At 50.0% G+C, this 14,476-nt stretch overlaps 6 protein-coding genes; 4 read left to right on the forward strand and 2 right to left on the reverse strand.

The window, feature by feature from the left end:
• Positions 1 to 378: 378 nt before the first annotated feature.
• Positions 379 to 1,371, forward strand: RCC_03913 (related to UPF0613 protein PB24D3.06c; the record flags this gene model as incomplete). The annotated part of the gene is made up of 1 exon (XM_023769197.1): positions 379 to 1,371. One exon carries the CDS (start codon positions 379 to 381, stop codon positions 1,369 to 1,371), a length of 993 nt encoding a protein of 330 aa, XP_023624965.1.
• Positions 1,372 to 1,481: 110 nt separating this feature from the next.
• On the reverse strand, positions 1,482 to 2,612 carry RCC_03914 (related to putative arabinase; the record flags this gene model as incomplete). XM_023769198.1 has 2 exons in its annotated part: positions 1,482 to 1,700; positions 1,749 to 2,612. The coding sequence occupies 2 exons, from the start codon at positions 2,610 to 2,612 to the stop codon at positions 1,482 to 1,484; spliced, it is 1,083 nt and encodes a 360-aa protein (XP_023624966.1).
• Positions 2,613 to 4,141: 1,529 nt separating this feature from the next.
• Positions 4,142 to 4,993, forward strand: RCC_03915 (probable Formyltetrahydrofolate deformylase; the record flags this gene model as incomplete). Its single annotated transcript, XM_023769199.1, has 1 exon — positions 4,142 to 4,993. One exon carries the CDS (start codon positions 4,142 to 4,144, stop codon positions 4,991 to 4,993), a length of 852 nt encoding a protein of 283 aa, XP_023624967.1.
• Positions 4,994 to 5,142: 149 nt separating this feature from the next.
• On the reverse strand, positions 5,143 to 7,418 carry RCC_03918 (uncharacterized protein; the record flags this gene model as incomplete). Of its 2 annotated transcripts, none has more annotated exons than XM_023769200.1 (6): positions 5,143 to 5,483; positions 5,535 to 6,127; positions 6,180 to 6,214; positions 6,272 to 6,450; positions 6,511 to 6,597; positions 6,647 to 7,418. In XM_023769200.1, the coding sequence occupies 6 exons, from the start codon at positions 7,416 to 7,418 to the stop codon at positions 5,143 to 5,145; spliced, it is 2,007 nt and encodes a 668-aa protein (XP_023624968.1). The 2 variants fall into 2 exon arrangements, with proteins under 2 accessions (XP_023624968.1, XP_023624969.1); XM_023769201.1 differs by lacking the exon at positions 5,143 to 5,483 and having other exon boundaries at positions 5,904 to 5,912; positions 5,974 to 6,127.
• A 620-nt stretch (positions 7,419 to 8,038) lies between these two features.
• Positions 8,039 to 8,809, forward strand: RCC_03919 (uncharacterized protein; the record flags this gene model as incomplete). Its single annotated transcript, XM_023769202.1, has 1 exon — positions 8,039 to 8,809. The coding sequence occupies one exon, from the start codon at positions 8,039 to 8,041 to the stop codon at positions 8,807 to 8,809; it is 771 nt and encodes a 256-aa protein (XP_023624970.1).
• A 609-nt stretch (positions 8,810 to 9,418) lies between these two features.
• Positions 9,419 to 14,206, forward strand: RCC_03920 (uncharacterized protein; the record flags this gene model as incomplete). The annotated part of the gene is made up of 1 exon (XM_023769203.1): positions 9,419 to 14,206. The coding sequence occupies one exon, from the start codon at positions 9,419 to 9,421 to the stop codon at positions 14,204 to 14,206; it is 4,788 nt and encodes a 1,595-aa protein (XP_023624971.1).
• Positions 14,207 to 14,476: the final 270 nt, after the last annotated feature.

The following is a 14,476-nucleotide window of genomic DNA, read 5'->3' on the forward strand; positions in this document are numbered from 1 at the left end:
GGTTTGACAAACGTGGATGTGATGAGGCTTTTGCGGCGTGTTCCGGTCGTTTCATTAATTAATTCTCCCGAAAAGCTCCTAGACTTTGAGCAAAACCTTATCCTTATACAGATAGGAGAGGGTTGGCGTCAGCTTACTCACCCCCGAGTGCAGTACCGCACATGCCTCTGTTGATGTTGATGTTGATGTTGATGTTGATGTTGATGCCTTGGGGAAGGATGATGTGGCTCCACCAGGGGTGAAAGATGGGGGATCCTCCATCATGGTGGAGACTGGGACGTCATCACGCCGATTTCCAAGAAAGAAAGACATCCAGGACACCACTCCACTCCTCGAGCATGAGTTGAGTCGTAGAACAACGCACATCAGGTCTACAAGATGAGTTCCTCATCCTCAGACTCGCATAACCCGCCAGCAGCGAAATCGACGCCAGGCACATTACACTACATCCCACCCAATCTCAGCGCCTTCGAACCGACCAAACCACTCGTCCGCTCCCTCAACATCAACACGCTGCTATGGGTCGGTGGCATGTTCGACACTCTCCATTCCGTCCAATATCCCTTCACCATCGCCCAATCGCTAGGTCCAACATGGTCTGTCATGACAGCTTCTCTAAGCTCAGCGGGCCACAGTTGGGGTGTAAGCAGCATAGCAAAAGACGCCGAAGAGATGGCCAAATTTGTTGCCTATCTGCGTGAAAGACGGCCTGGGGGGAAAGTAGTCATCATGGGTCACAGTACAGGTTGTCAGGATTGTATGGAATATCTCGTGGGCAAGAATGCCAGTGCACGGCCAGCTGTTGATGGAATCATTCTACAAGCGCCTGTCTCCGATCGAGAAGCTTTGGAAGATGAACTTCCACAGACCATCAAGGATGAGGCTGATCAGCTCGCACTGAAAATGTGTAGAGAGAAACACGGTGCGGAATGCATGCCGAGTCGTCTGTCGAAACCAGTCTTTGGACACATGGGAATCACTGCGAAGCGCTGGGTGGACGTCTCGAGCCCGGGGCCAGATCATACTGGTGCAGATGACTATTTCTCCAGCGATTTGTCCGAGGAGAGGCTCAAGACTACTTTTGGGAAACTCCCCGCTAGCGCTCCGCTGTTGATACTTTGTAGCGGCGCGGATGAGTCTATGCCAGATAAGATCGACAAGGAGAAGCTCGTCCAGAGGTGGATGGATGTGGTCAAGGCGTCGGGAGGCTGTGTTGATGAGTCGAATGGAGCGAAGCCTGTTGTAGGCGCCTCTCACAGTCTTAATGACAGCTCCGAGGACGTGGTAGCTGAGCTCGTGGGCAGAGTTGTGCGATTCATTGCTCAAATTGACAATGGTGGCTTTCAGAGTAATACAGGCGCTCGTACTTGATATCCATAGAACGAGAAGAAAGAAGCTGTACTGATGACTAGCCCGCAGCAAACCGAAGTTCACTTTCAGCAAGTCAGACAATGAGGTTCTTTTTCATTCAATTCTATCGGCTAATGCTCAGAGGCAGGGATAGAAGGGTACTTTGCGGCAATAGCATCGTACTGCTTCTGATTCACAGCAAAAACATGGCCGTGCTTAATCTTGTTAGGGAAGCCTGCCAATGGTTCTGCCGTCCAGGCTTGCATATCATTCAGAGTACGTGCAGTCGAAGGAATGTATGTTTGCATGTCGTTCTCGTCAATCCAAAGGTGGTAAAGACCAGCATCGACCTGTTCATCCTGTCAATACAAGTCCAATTTCTCGAAGGCATTACTCACATTATCTCTAAAGATCAAAGGACCTTCATTGTTGTTGTATTGACTCGCAAACTCAATACGCTCATCCTCTGGCGCTCCGCCAACTCTGCTGAAGGTTCCTAGGATGCCGGTTTCTGACCTCTCCTGATAGATCAGGTAGTCTCTTTCATCCTTGACCCAGCGGTACCAGACTCGAGCGCCCTCCTCTGGGGCATRTAAAAATGTGGTATCAATGACGGGATATCCAGGATAGAAGTACTCCTCCTGCTCGGAAAAGCTCACAAAGTCATTCGTCGTCACGTACATGAGCTTATTAGGAGGCTGCGGTCCTTCGCGGTCTACGTCTTCAACCGGCCAGAATCGGGAGGCAAACACGACAATGTATGCCTGAATCTCATCATCCCAGTAAGCTTMCGGAGCCCAAGCATTGCCAGCCGTCTCATCGATAATCGGAGGTGTCAAAGTCGGTTCACCCCAGTTGACAAGATCATTGGACTCCCAGACAACAATGGAACGACTTCCAAATCGCGTAGCCTCATTGAAATCCTCCTTGAAAGCATTGACTTGCAGATCGGTGGCTATGAGCCAGAATTTCGATCCGTCGACTGCAGGAATCAAAAAGCTATCCCGTACTCCTTTACTGCCGACTGTGCTGCGAAGAATTGCTCCGCCTTGAGCTGTTCCGTTTGTGGTGAGCTGATCCCATGAGTGAGGGTCATTTCCTTGAGACAGATACATGTAAATCGCCTCATCTTCAAGAGGGAATGTTGTGAGTAGGTATCCAACTTTGGAATCCGAGTCCTGTCGAGGACTTGTTGTTGTTGTTGGTATGGATAATGCCGTTGCCAAAAGGCTCGCCGAGCAGAGGAAAGAGTTCAAACGCATGTTGGATCTGTGGGAAGTGACTAGCAGTCGAGACGGTTGCGGACATGGAAGTATATATAGAGTGATTCAGCATGCGGCTCCATGGGGTTGCATCAGACAGAGTTGACCATCTCCACATCGGCAGTCGTGTCCAGGATGTGCATGATTGCTGTACTGCGTAGGTACCCCATGTCATGGCGGAGCTCGCCAAGTGCCGAGACGAATTTAGGCTGCGAAAGATGCAGTCGATCATTTCCCAAGACAGGCAGACCAGGGAGAGCACGACTAGGATTGGTGCGAAAACCTGCTCCGTTCGGGTTATTCATGATCCATCTTTCCGTAACGTTACTAGAAAATGTTCTTGTTCCTTCACGCTCGCGAATCTAACTAATCTTGGAGTCCTTTGGATGGCTTGGCCAACCAGCAAACATACACTGTAGAAGATCACGTTAAAGCTCATGATACCCGGTCCATCAGGACGGTTAGTGTACCGGGAAAGACATGCTTTGTCTTCCACAATCAGATCTGAGTCCTTTCCCAACGCCTCGATCATTCCGATGGGGAAGCTGCCAGCATTGGATGACCACAGTGAAGGTCATTCTTCGCAGACACCGCCAATTCTGGAAACTCATCTATTCGTAGAGGACAATGAGCATCCAGTCTCCGCCATCAGCGTTAATTGTATCTGGCGAGGTAGAGTCTGGGAATGCTCCCGCAATCAACTTGGAGAAACAAGTAAATCACACAAAACCTGCGGGTGTGAAGGCCGTTAGAGAGATCGCAAAGTGTTGAAACTCCAGCGAGGCGGTCGAAGCTGAGGACGACAAGTCATCACACATTCATCAAAGCCGTATTTGAAATTCGTGGCTTGTGGTGATTGATGTTGCCATTGGTTGGTAGACTGAACAAGTCCATGTGAGTTAGGTCAAGCAGCGATCGCTTTGGTATTTTGAAGACATGCCTTCCACCCCCTCACTATCGCATTGATGCCGTTCGGCGCTCGCCATTCGGCTCCGCCGATTGCTCACACTAGACCGCATCGGGCCAGATAGGCATCAGTACCTGCCTAATCTGGCCGCCAACAAACAGGCCAGGCAAGTGGTGAGTGAATGATTCCAGCTCATGTCACACGCTGCCGTACCGTTCATAGCACTGCTCATGTCTGAGTGGTCGCGATGGAAGTCGAATGCAACAGCTACAACTTTCATGACTGGTATTGTCCCGGATTCGCCGTTCTCGGCGTCTCGAAAACTTTTCCAAACGGCTTGGCAGCGGTCGCGGCGAGAAACAAACAAAGGCCCAGTCAGTCAGTCACCTCAGAGACAGACAAACCAAGCAAGATTTCAGTGCAACCTTGACCATTCCAATCGAGGAGGATTTCCATGGCATCCCTCGGAATCTTCACTCGGTCTCCACTGCTATCTTCAACTCTCCGCTCCGTCGCACCTTCTATTGTCATTCCTCGCATCCAGCCATTGAGAATCATCCACCAACAAACATCTCGCTTCGCAACAAAGCCCAACAACAAGTCCACCACCACCACCACCAACATGTCCTCGACGGATCACATCCTCACCCTCTCCTGCCCGGACAAACCCGGTATCATCCACGCAGTGACGGGACTTTTAAAAGAGCACAATCTCAACGTCATGGACCTCCAACAATTCTCCGACCTCGAGCGCAAAAAATTCTTCATGCGCGTTCATTTCGGGCACGCCGAGTCGACGGAACATCTCCACGAACCATTCCAAGCACTCGGACAAGATTTGCAGTTCGACAATGTGAATATTGTGGCCAAATCCCACAAACCCAGAGTTTTAATCATGGTCTCCAAAATCGGACACTGTCTCAATGATCTACTTTTCCGCCAAAAGACGCAACAACTCAACATTGAAATCCCCCTGATAGTGTCCAACCACACGGAATTCGCATCCCTAGCCAAGAGCTACGATGTAGATTTCCACCATCTTCCCGTCACAAAAGACACCAAAACCCAGCAAGAATCCCAAATTCTAGACCTCGTAAAGGAACRCCGCATCGACCTCATCGTCCTGGCCCGATACATGCAAGTCCTATCCCCTAAACTCTGCGAAGCAATGAGTGGGAAAATCATCAACATCCACCACTCCTTCCTACCCTCCTTCAAAGGCGCGAAACCGTATCATCAGGCTTATGATCGGGGTGTCAAAATTATTGGGGCGACTGCACATTTCGTTACGGCGGATTTGGATGAGGGACCGATTATTGAACAGCGGATTTCGAGGGTGGATCATAGTATGAATGCGAAAGAGTTGGTGGATGAGGGGACTAGTGTTGAGACGCAGACTTTGGCTGCTGCTGTTAAGTGGTGGAGTGAGAAGAGGTTGTTTTTGAATGGGCAGAAGACTGTTGTTTTTAATTAGATCTTTTTGTTGGAGATTAGGATTCTTTGTGGGAGATTGGTACAATGATAGATGGGAAAAGTATACATTTTGTCCATGTTGGGTTTCTAACCTCGAAACTGGTCTCAGCATCAGAATTAGACTACTATTCAAGACCCATCGAAGACTATTCAAAACGCCTTAATCTCCACAAGACGAACTCTCTTCCCAGCAGGCTGCCGAAAAGAAACTCTCAGCTGGTTCGTAATCACACCATCCCAAGAAACGTCAGTAATACCATTAGCAACCAACCGTGATTCCCCGAAACCGACAATTTTAACCCATTCACCACTCTCGTCAAATCGCAAGATATCGTAAGAAAGAGGTAGAGCGTAATCGCCACCATCATCATCGACGAAAAACGCCAATTCACATCCAACGAGCAGAGTCGCTTGGCCAAAATCCACATTATACCACTGCGTTGACTCGGTGGATGTTGTATTGGAGTCCCAACCGTTTGGAAGCTCGGGGTCTGAACTGGTTAGTGATTCTCGCCGCCTATATCAATGTAGGATAGACTTACAGAACCAAACTCTCCCATCGATGGCGTCGGCTATTTTACCAGCATCCTGTCCGCTAGAAGCTGATCCGCGCGGATATTCATCGCCCAACTGTACAGACTTGGCAATAAGACTTCTATTGATAGCTGGAGCAGCTCTCTTCGCAATGGGAGCCGTCAATCTCGAGAGGGTTGCAGAAGAAGCCACCACTACCCCATCAATCTCGACTTTCAACCCTACGCCTTGACCATAGCGAGTCCCACTGGCGTCCCATTGTACGGCAACATTCCTCCCATGATAACTGACGTCTTGCAGACGAAAGTAGGAGATGTTGGAGTTTGAAGGAATCATAGGGTGGATTTCCAAGGTGTTATCGCTACGTGGTCGGATTCCTACAAGACCTGTGATGATGAGGTCGTTGTAGCCTGAGTGGAAGTAATGGGGTGATCGAGCGAGACCTACAATTGGGCCGGATTTGTCGGGTTCGTAGTTTTCCTCTAAGTTGAGTTTACCGCTGTTGGAATGAATTCTGGTGTATGAACGGAGTTCGCGTAGGTAGTCGGTTTTGGAGATGATGGTTTGGTTGTAGTTGTTGAGGAGGTTTGCCATTCCTAGACTGGAGAGTCGTTAGTGAACTATCCCGGGTAATCTGGACGTTGAACACATACAGGACCTGAGTCACTTGATATGGCCAGACTGGTCCCTGAGTGATCATCAGCATCTTAAAGCATATTTTGCAGTCGAAAGCCGAACAACATACATTCCATTGGCATTCCCGATTGGTACCTTCATATCGATACTGACGCATATAGTACTGGTAGGATGGCTCGACAGTACGCATACCATTGAGGCCCCTGAGTTGGCTTGTATCAAGAATGTGCTTCCAAGCTGCATTATACTTCGAGTTGTTGTCTGGCATCCCGAACATCCAAGGAACGACTTGATAGCGTAGACTGTGTTAGTATTGAGACAGGTAGACGGAAAGGTAGAAGAACTCACGACCAGCTAGCTCTCTGCCACGGATAGGCTGATAATATTGAACAAATTCGTTGCTACGCTGATGTCTATCGATGAAGTGCTCGAGAGCTTGATTGATCAGCGTCGATGAAGTTTGTAGAAAAACGCATGTACTCACTGGTATTCCAGATGTCGGTTTGGAATCTAGTCTTCAACGTAGAAGCCCGTTCTCTGAAGATGCCCGCCGTCGAGCTCTCTCCTACAAGATCGGCGACATTGGCAATCGCAAGAGCATTGGCCCACATGTAGGAGTTGATGGTAGGTCTGAAAGCGTAGCCACCAGTAAAGCCATCTTCTCCGCCAGAAGCATCGATGCTGGAGATGGTGTATTCTGTGGCATCAGCGAGCGGCTCTCGCCAGTAAAGGCCCTTATCAGCATCAAACGCATCGTCCCACTGTTCGTAAAGATCAATCATTGCCTGCAGATGCGTAGTAATACTAGTAACGTCCCCATCGACCAGATATCTCTGCCAGACCGAGTCGGCCATGTAATCTGTAAAGTGCCTGTCGTTGCCGCCATTGTACATGTGTCGAATGTAGTCGTCTGTATAGCGTCGGTCGCGCAACCAACGGCCTTCTCCGATGTGAAAGCCCGTGGCATCGTTCAAAGTCGCCCAAGGCTCAAGCTGCCAACCGACATCGTCGAGGAATTCGGTGCTGACGTATCCTCTCTGTCCGATATCTCGTTGATGAGCACGATAGACTCCCCAGCGGTAATAGTAGACGTCTTGAATGCTCGGGTCGGAAATCTCAAAGTATGGGATCCTGTCGCGATACCATGGTGAATCGTTTCCAAAGTAGCGGGTTGCTAAAGCWGCAGTGTCCAAGGTTGCGGAACTTGACGAAATGAAGGCCACCGCAGCGGTAGCAAGGCCAATCTTGTGATGCATCGCTGACCACCGTTGAAATGTCAATACCAGGAAGCAAGCTGCTGGATTTGAAAGCAATCTATTCGGTATATCCGTCCCATATATTGCTCCGTCATGTCTACCCCAGACTTGTATTTAGCCGGTCTGTATGCTCAAGTTTCCCCGTCCGTCATCTTACAGGGTACACACCCCGCAGAGAGCCTGTAGATCTATGCATGATCGCCCACCCACAAAGCCATGCAGAAGGCACTCTGGTATACGTGAAGACGGCACGATTTCTGATGGCTGCGGGAATTGGTGAAGGCGAATTAGACGCAGACGTGCAGTGAATCTCCAACACATCTATGGGCAGCATGAGGGAGAGACTCCTGTCCCACAACGCTTTTGATTCGAAGGAGATCTTGATCACACGTCCAGAATGGGCTGTATCAATTCATTCATAGCGGCCGCGGACATAGGGTCCAGATCGGGTCAGGAAGTTTGCAGCGTCGACTGTTGCCTTCGAGAAGCAGCGAGACCATCGTTCAGAAGACGTCCAACAAGCATTAGTTTTCGACGTAGCAATCGAAAGGTTGTCCATAAGTAGAGTTGTCGTTTCGTGACCTGCACAGCCCAACATCAGCCGGTGAAAGTGACGAAGAATGACAGAAGGCAGCAAGCATGTTGACAATTCACCTCAAGAACCGCGAGAACTAAGAGAATATTGGCACATTGACCAAAGCCAGGGAGGTCATTACACAATACCTGGCACAGTGGATGGTGAAAGGAACATCACAGCCCTGGGTTCGACAGGATGCCGAACCTGCGTGTGCGTGTTCGTCGAGCTGAGTAATCGCACATGTTTCGCAGCTCACATCTCGGCAATTGATCACGCTGCGGACGTCAGAGCAGTCGAGGATCCCACTCATGAGCAGAGAGTGAAGGACAACCGAGCGCGGGCTGTGCCTGACGCATCAAAGGCGCAGGAGCTCATGGAGATGATCTTGAAGAACCTTCGCGAGATACCGTCCCTTTCTCATAAAGTCAGGGATGGGAAATTCGTTGGAAACGTTGGGCGTGCGATTGTGGTATGCCCGATGAAGATCTGGGGAGGAGAACGGGCCCATGGGTCGTACATCATTCAAGCACTCGAGCAGTTCTTTGGGGTCTCGATGGGAAATCGACGAGGACATGGTTTCATCGCAATTCCTGGAGCGGATGGATGGTCTTTGCAGGTCTTGGGTTGGAAAAATGGATATCCTGGTCCTTCGGAGGATGACACCGATTTTTATGATTGGAGGCACCACGAGGAAACTCCCGAGGAATATGGGTGGACGCGGTCACATTCATGTGAAGATCCGCCACTTGGTGGTCAGTGGGCGTTTGCATTTGCCAGAGCAGGCATGTGGGTGCACTATTACGACCGGGATTAATCAAATGGAGTGGTATTGAAAGTCCAGGCATTGTCGTTGGGTGGAATCTCCATGCAAGGAACGTGATGTCTCGCTCATTTTGATGGGAAACTGCCGTGTGTACGCGACATCTGCCAATCAATAATGTGAGACGGCATGGTGTTGGTGGATGAATGGAAGGTACTGTAGGTAGGTAAGGTAGAAGAGGAGACCTGGAAGCAGCGACCTCCATACCTAAGGTAAGGCAGCCCTAGACTTATGTAAGCCAAAGCGATGTCGGAGATGAGGCTGGCAACGTCGGATGCCACTCCACCACCACTCACTCCATCCTCATCCATCAACAGACAGACAATACGATGCTTCTGGTTACAATCTCTATTCATATCGTGTAGGTTCAAGAAGATTCGGATGTAAAAGTGGCCATCCTTTCACTTTCGATGCGCGTGTGATGTGAATCCGAAAGGATTCTTCGCCACCTGCAGGCTGCGGTAAGCTGCATGGAGTCACCGGCGGTATGCTTTGCTTTGCCTGCTTGTTTGCTTCCACCGCCAACGTCTAAGGTACTCTACATACGAACCCACATCAGTCTGCTATCCTTGACTCAATCTGAGCGTTGGAACTTCCCCCACCATGGACAATTCCTTCCTTCTCGCCGCCGACCCAACAGCCMTTGCAAACTACCTCCGAACTCAAGCTACACAGTTGGGCAATGAAGCGGTGACCAAGGATCTATTGGCCAGAGTTGACAGCGAGTCCTTGCCGCCTCGCGTCTATGTTGCCTGGTTGTCCGCCGGCGGAGATGTTGAAGCCATTCTTCAAGGCCTTGCTTTCCAGAACTCACAGACTGTAAGACAGGCTTCCATTACACGTTTTGGAAAGCTCTTCCGCACTCGACGAGTCAAAGACATCTGGGGTACCGTCGGTGGAACTGCTGGAGTCATTGATTATCTCGCGACGGCCTCGGTTCTCGACGTGAAGCGCTTCTGCAATGAGATTCGCCGCTCTGCGACAGCAAAAGTAAATACCACCGACAGAGTGGCATTCGTGGATGAGCTGTACAATGCACTCCGCGATACCGCTGCTTCTCGAGGCAATCTCGAGACCGATGGACGGCCACTATCAAGCATCTACAATCGCATCTTCTCGGCCTGCTCGCAGGAGCTGATCTTGTCGGCAGTGGATGGCAAGTCTGGGATCGAAGACGTCAAAAATGGAGAATCGGCCTTCTTCGCTCGGACTGCCCTGTTCCGATCGAGATGTCTCCTGGAGCTCCAAAATCCTTCGGTCGATGTAGACATGGAGAAAGTTCGTGCTCTATTGGACACCTGCTCAAACGATGCTGCCTCTCCCCGGGATGCCAATCTGACCGCCAACAATCTCTTCGCCCTGGAAGCTCTTGAGCTTCTCTCCGGAAGGAAAGAGCTCAAAGGAGACGCCAAAGTCATCCTTTCGGAGTTGGCGACTCCTTTATTTCGGAGACTGTCACGACGGAAATGTTTGCCGGAGACAATTGTCAGGGCTACACTGGCATACGTCAATTTTGCACAGCGCCACATACCCAAACGCATGTCATTGCAAGAWCTCTTTAATTGTCCGGGCATCTGCCTGGTAAAGCACTGGGGACGAAGTCCCGACCTGCTGGAAGATTCGCTGGTCATTTTCCTGCGTCTTGCACCAAAGGGGAATCTAACGTTGCCTAGTGAATGGCTCAAATTGGTCAAATGTGTGCCGAGTGCATTGCGTCTTCGACTTCTTCGTATGGCTTCACGGTGCGATCTCAATGTCGACAGTGAGCTCAAGCAAATACAATGGGACTCACCATTACTGCTCGCACTTCCCCGGCCGGAAGCACTGCAAATTCTTCGACGACTGCTCGCAATCAATGCAGAGAATCTCCACGAAAACTACAAGCCAGAACGGCGCCAGACTGAACGCGTTCTCTTGATGGTGAGGCTATCCCAACATGAGCCAAACTTGCTCGAATTGGCCACTGCTGGGGTGGAAGAGCACAAGAAGAAAGCCAGTCAAGCTCGTGAGCAGACCAGTCGTGCTTCATACATATCGCTCGCGCTTGAGATAGCTGCCGCATCGCAATGTATTGAGCTCTTCCGTCAGACGTTGTTGTGGACGAGAAAGTATATCAAAGATCCGCTTACGGCGATGGAGATATTCCAAGGGCCAGTCTTGACTTCGAATGAGTCTCTCGGATTACTACGTGGATTTCCTGATACGCGGCATGACTGTGCCCTACTCACTCGGGATCAGGTAGCTTTTGATGTGCAGAAAGCAAACACCATCATCACCGAGTGCTTTGAAACGGCATGCCAAGCACAGCGAGAACCAGGCTTCAAGTCTTACCATTGGCATATCGTTCTTGGAATGATGAGTGCCGCTGTTGGTAAAAGGTATGAGAGTGTCAATGTCTTGCAGGACACGTTGCGGCTGTCAGACGACGAAGTTTTTGACACTGTTTGGCGAGACACCCTCGCGACGTGCAAGAGTTTGGAAGTATTAGGATTACACGACGATAATGCGAGCCTGGAATTCCACACCCTTGGAGGTCCTCCGATGAACAGCAACTCAGTATTGCCGGTCCTGGTTGATCCGCGTCCGGCAACACTTCGCTTCTTGGACACTCTTGCCAAAGACCGGAATGACTTCTGGGTACAATATCGCAGAAAGCATGTTCCTGCTACGATGACGCTCGACGAGCCATACCCCAAAGGTCTACCACTCGAGTGCATCGTACCGGTCGATCTCAGCCAATGCAAATCAGCTCCAGATCTTCCTTATCTAACTTCGCGAGCAAAAGCAGTCGTCTTTGTTCCTGCAGACATTGCCATGACACCCCAGCCGTCTTCCGATGATGATGCCRGCGCCATTGGAGCTTTCGTGGAGAGTTGGCAGGGCGCGCTGACCAAGTACGTCTACTTGAGCCAGAACCGTCAAGATTCAGCTCTCGCGGCATGGGAATATGCCATAGGACCTCTATCTGCAACGCGAATGTCTGATCTGGAGGCGCACGTATTCTGGTCCAGAATATTTTCAGATTCCCTCGAGGAAGCCAAAGTGGACGGACCGTGGGAGGAAGAACCAGCTCAACCCCCTCCTCCTTGCTTACCTGCAGTTGAAGACGACGAGCAACACACTGAATGGAGTCCGGAGGGTAGTACAAAACACCTTGAGATCAAATCTAGTCGCAGGCTAGAACCTGCAAGGATCGATGCGATGCTTAATGCGTTTCGGAGCGCTGACAAGACGATTCACTCTGGACCCTTCATAGATAGCTTCTCGGAGACACGCTGTCATGTACTGCAATATTTCTGGTCGAGGTGGAGAAATCCACGAACAGTAATGTCACCTGCAACACGGGAAGCTGTTGCTGCTGCTGCTATACTTCATGTCAGTGAGGCAAACAAGCTGTCCCCAGGAATACTATCTACAAAGTTTCCATCCAAAGAAGAAACAAGATTCCCTTCACTCTTTCTTGATGGGGACTTTCTTGAGAGGGAGGATCCCAAGCACACTCACCTTTTCGCGTGGGGTGCCATGATGCGTCTTTCAAAAGATTTCCCACCCACGCTGCTCTTACGTCTGGCAAGGTCGTTGATTGAAGCCTCGACAGCCAGCAAAGATCGGTCACCGGACCATGCTCTGAAGCTGCTTCGAGTATTGATCAAAGGGGACAGACCTCAGATGGCCCTTGATATGATTCAGGAACTCGTTCTTGGCCGGCCTGATGATTCCTCTTGGCAACGTTTGATACTGAACAGAGGGTTGCTAAGTGCTCTTCCAAAACAAATCGCTGAGCAGTTCCTTCAAAGTTTGAGCGGTGCCATGCAGAGAAGACTTTCCGCCTACAAAGATAAAACCTCGGACCAGAATTCTCCCCGGATCAAGGTGACGACGGTGAAGCTCCTCTCACAGCTCATCTCTGGCACGATGTTCATTGACGACTCTTTTGCAACCTCGATCTTGATCGGTCTCCTGGCCAGCACATCGCACATTGACATTCGGGTTTGCGTGATGGAAAGCCTTGTTGGCATCCTTACCAAAAGTCAAGACAAGGATCTTTGTGATGAAATCGTTGCCGCTTTCGAAACACATCTGGTACCTGTCATGTCTGGGATCAACGAGCGAATACCATTGAGCGAGGAAGAGTGGATGTCCTACAGTTCAGACAACCTCCCAGAACTGTATGGGCTTCGATGGGGTGATCTGCCCCCGATACTGTCATACATGATCTCGGCTGTTGAGCAGGCCGATAAGAGCATCCGACAACAGCTCTTTGATCGGATCCTTATGCCCACGTTTTGGAAGAGCTGCGAAGTCAATGGTCGTTGGAWGCAAATGTTCATGAAGAAGCATGGAGTAACTCTTCTACCAGAGTCGCTTCCATCTGCACCCGCGCATTTGCAATTTCTGGTCGACTTGATGAAGTGGCCGGAATACATTCCCGCATCTGTGCTTGATCTCTGGCTTCAAATCTTGACAGTCGTCCTTCAACCACCTTCTGACATCTCAGCAATGAACAAGATCGTTTCGGAAGACGCGGATCTGCGACGCTCGAACGATGGATCGCACTGGATGGCCCTTTGGGGAGGTAGCGCTCAGCAGATTTTAACATACAGATCAAAGCCGATATCAATGCTACTGAAAGAACCATCTACTACTGGACCCAACGGCCTCACTGTCGATCATATCCAGAGAGCGGTGCTGCAACAATTTGATCTCATGCTGCCCTTCAATGGTGGCATATCGGAAAACATTTCCTGGATTTCCTTTGTCGACAATTTGAAGCCACTCGCTTGGACGTCGAAGAACCTTGGCTTGTGGCATCAGAACATCAAGCCTCTTCTGACAGAAATGCTCAACAAGGTTGAAAAGCTCCGCACGCCTGAATGGCGACGAGACAAGAACCGCTCCCCGGCAACATTACCCGACACCTTCGAATGGCGACTATGGCTTCTTACACCCACCCTACAATCCAAAGAGTCCCACAACAACGACATGAATCTCCTCGCAACATCAATCCTGGAATTACTTTCAGAGATGAGCAGATCCAATCGAGCATACATGAAAAAATACGAAACCCTCGTGGACTTTATAAAAATTTACGGAACTGCACATGAATGGACGAAACTTGCTTTAATCTTCGGTGATGATCTCGATGAAGTGGTGGATTATGAAGACTTTTCCACGCTCGAGGATCTGAGGGCGGATCTTACGAGTAAGTTACTCGAGGCCGCACGCGATGATCCGCCCGGGGAGGAAGAACTTTTAGAGAAAGTTAGAGGGATGGTGGGGAAGATGGGTGATTGTCTTGATGAGGGGATACGGGCTGTGGGATCGAAGTTGCGTCGACAACGTGATTATAATGGATTGAGGTGGTATGCTGAGATTCCTGTTGATGGTTGAATGGTGGGTGCTTGGGAGGATAGGGGTATGCAGTCTCACGGAATGAGCAGAGCGATTCAATCGGACTTCTGCATCATGTTGTAGTAACTCTCATAATTTGCTACGGAAGCTCATCACRCCTACGCCTGGCAGTATTTCCCCTGATCTTTTTGTCCTTCTATGCCTGATTCAAGCGAAGGCTATCACTGATAATAGACTTGGATGTATTCGTCCTCCACAAGATAGATGATCATCACGATTCAAATCGACCTCTTGCATCGAAGTTATGAT

The sequence above is a fragment of the Ramularia collo-cygni genome, assembly GCF_900074925.1.
Source record: "Ramularia collo-cygni strain URUG2 genome assembly, contig: RCC_scaffold05, whole genome shotgun sequence".
Lineage (NCBI taxonomy): Eukaryota > Fungi > Ascomycota > Dothideomycetes > Mycosphaerellales > Mycosphaerellaceae > Ramularia > Ramularia collo-cygni.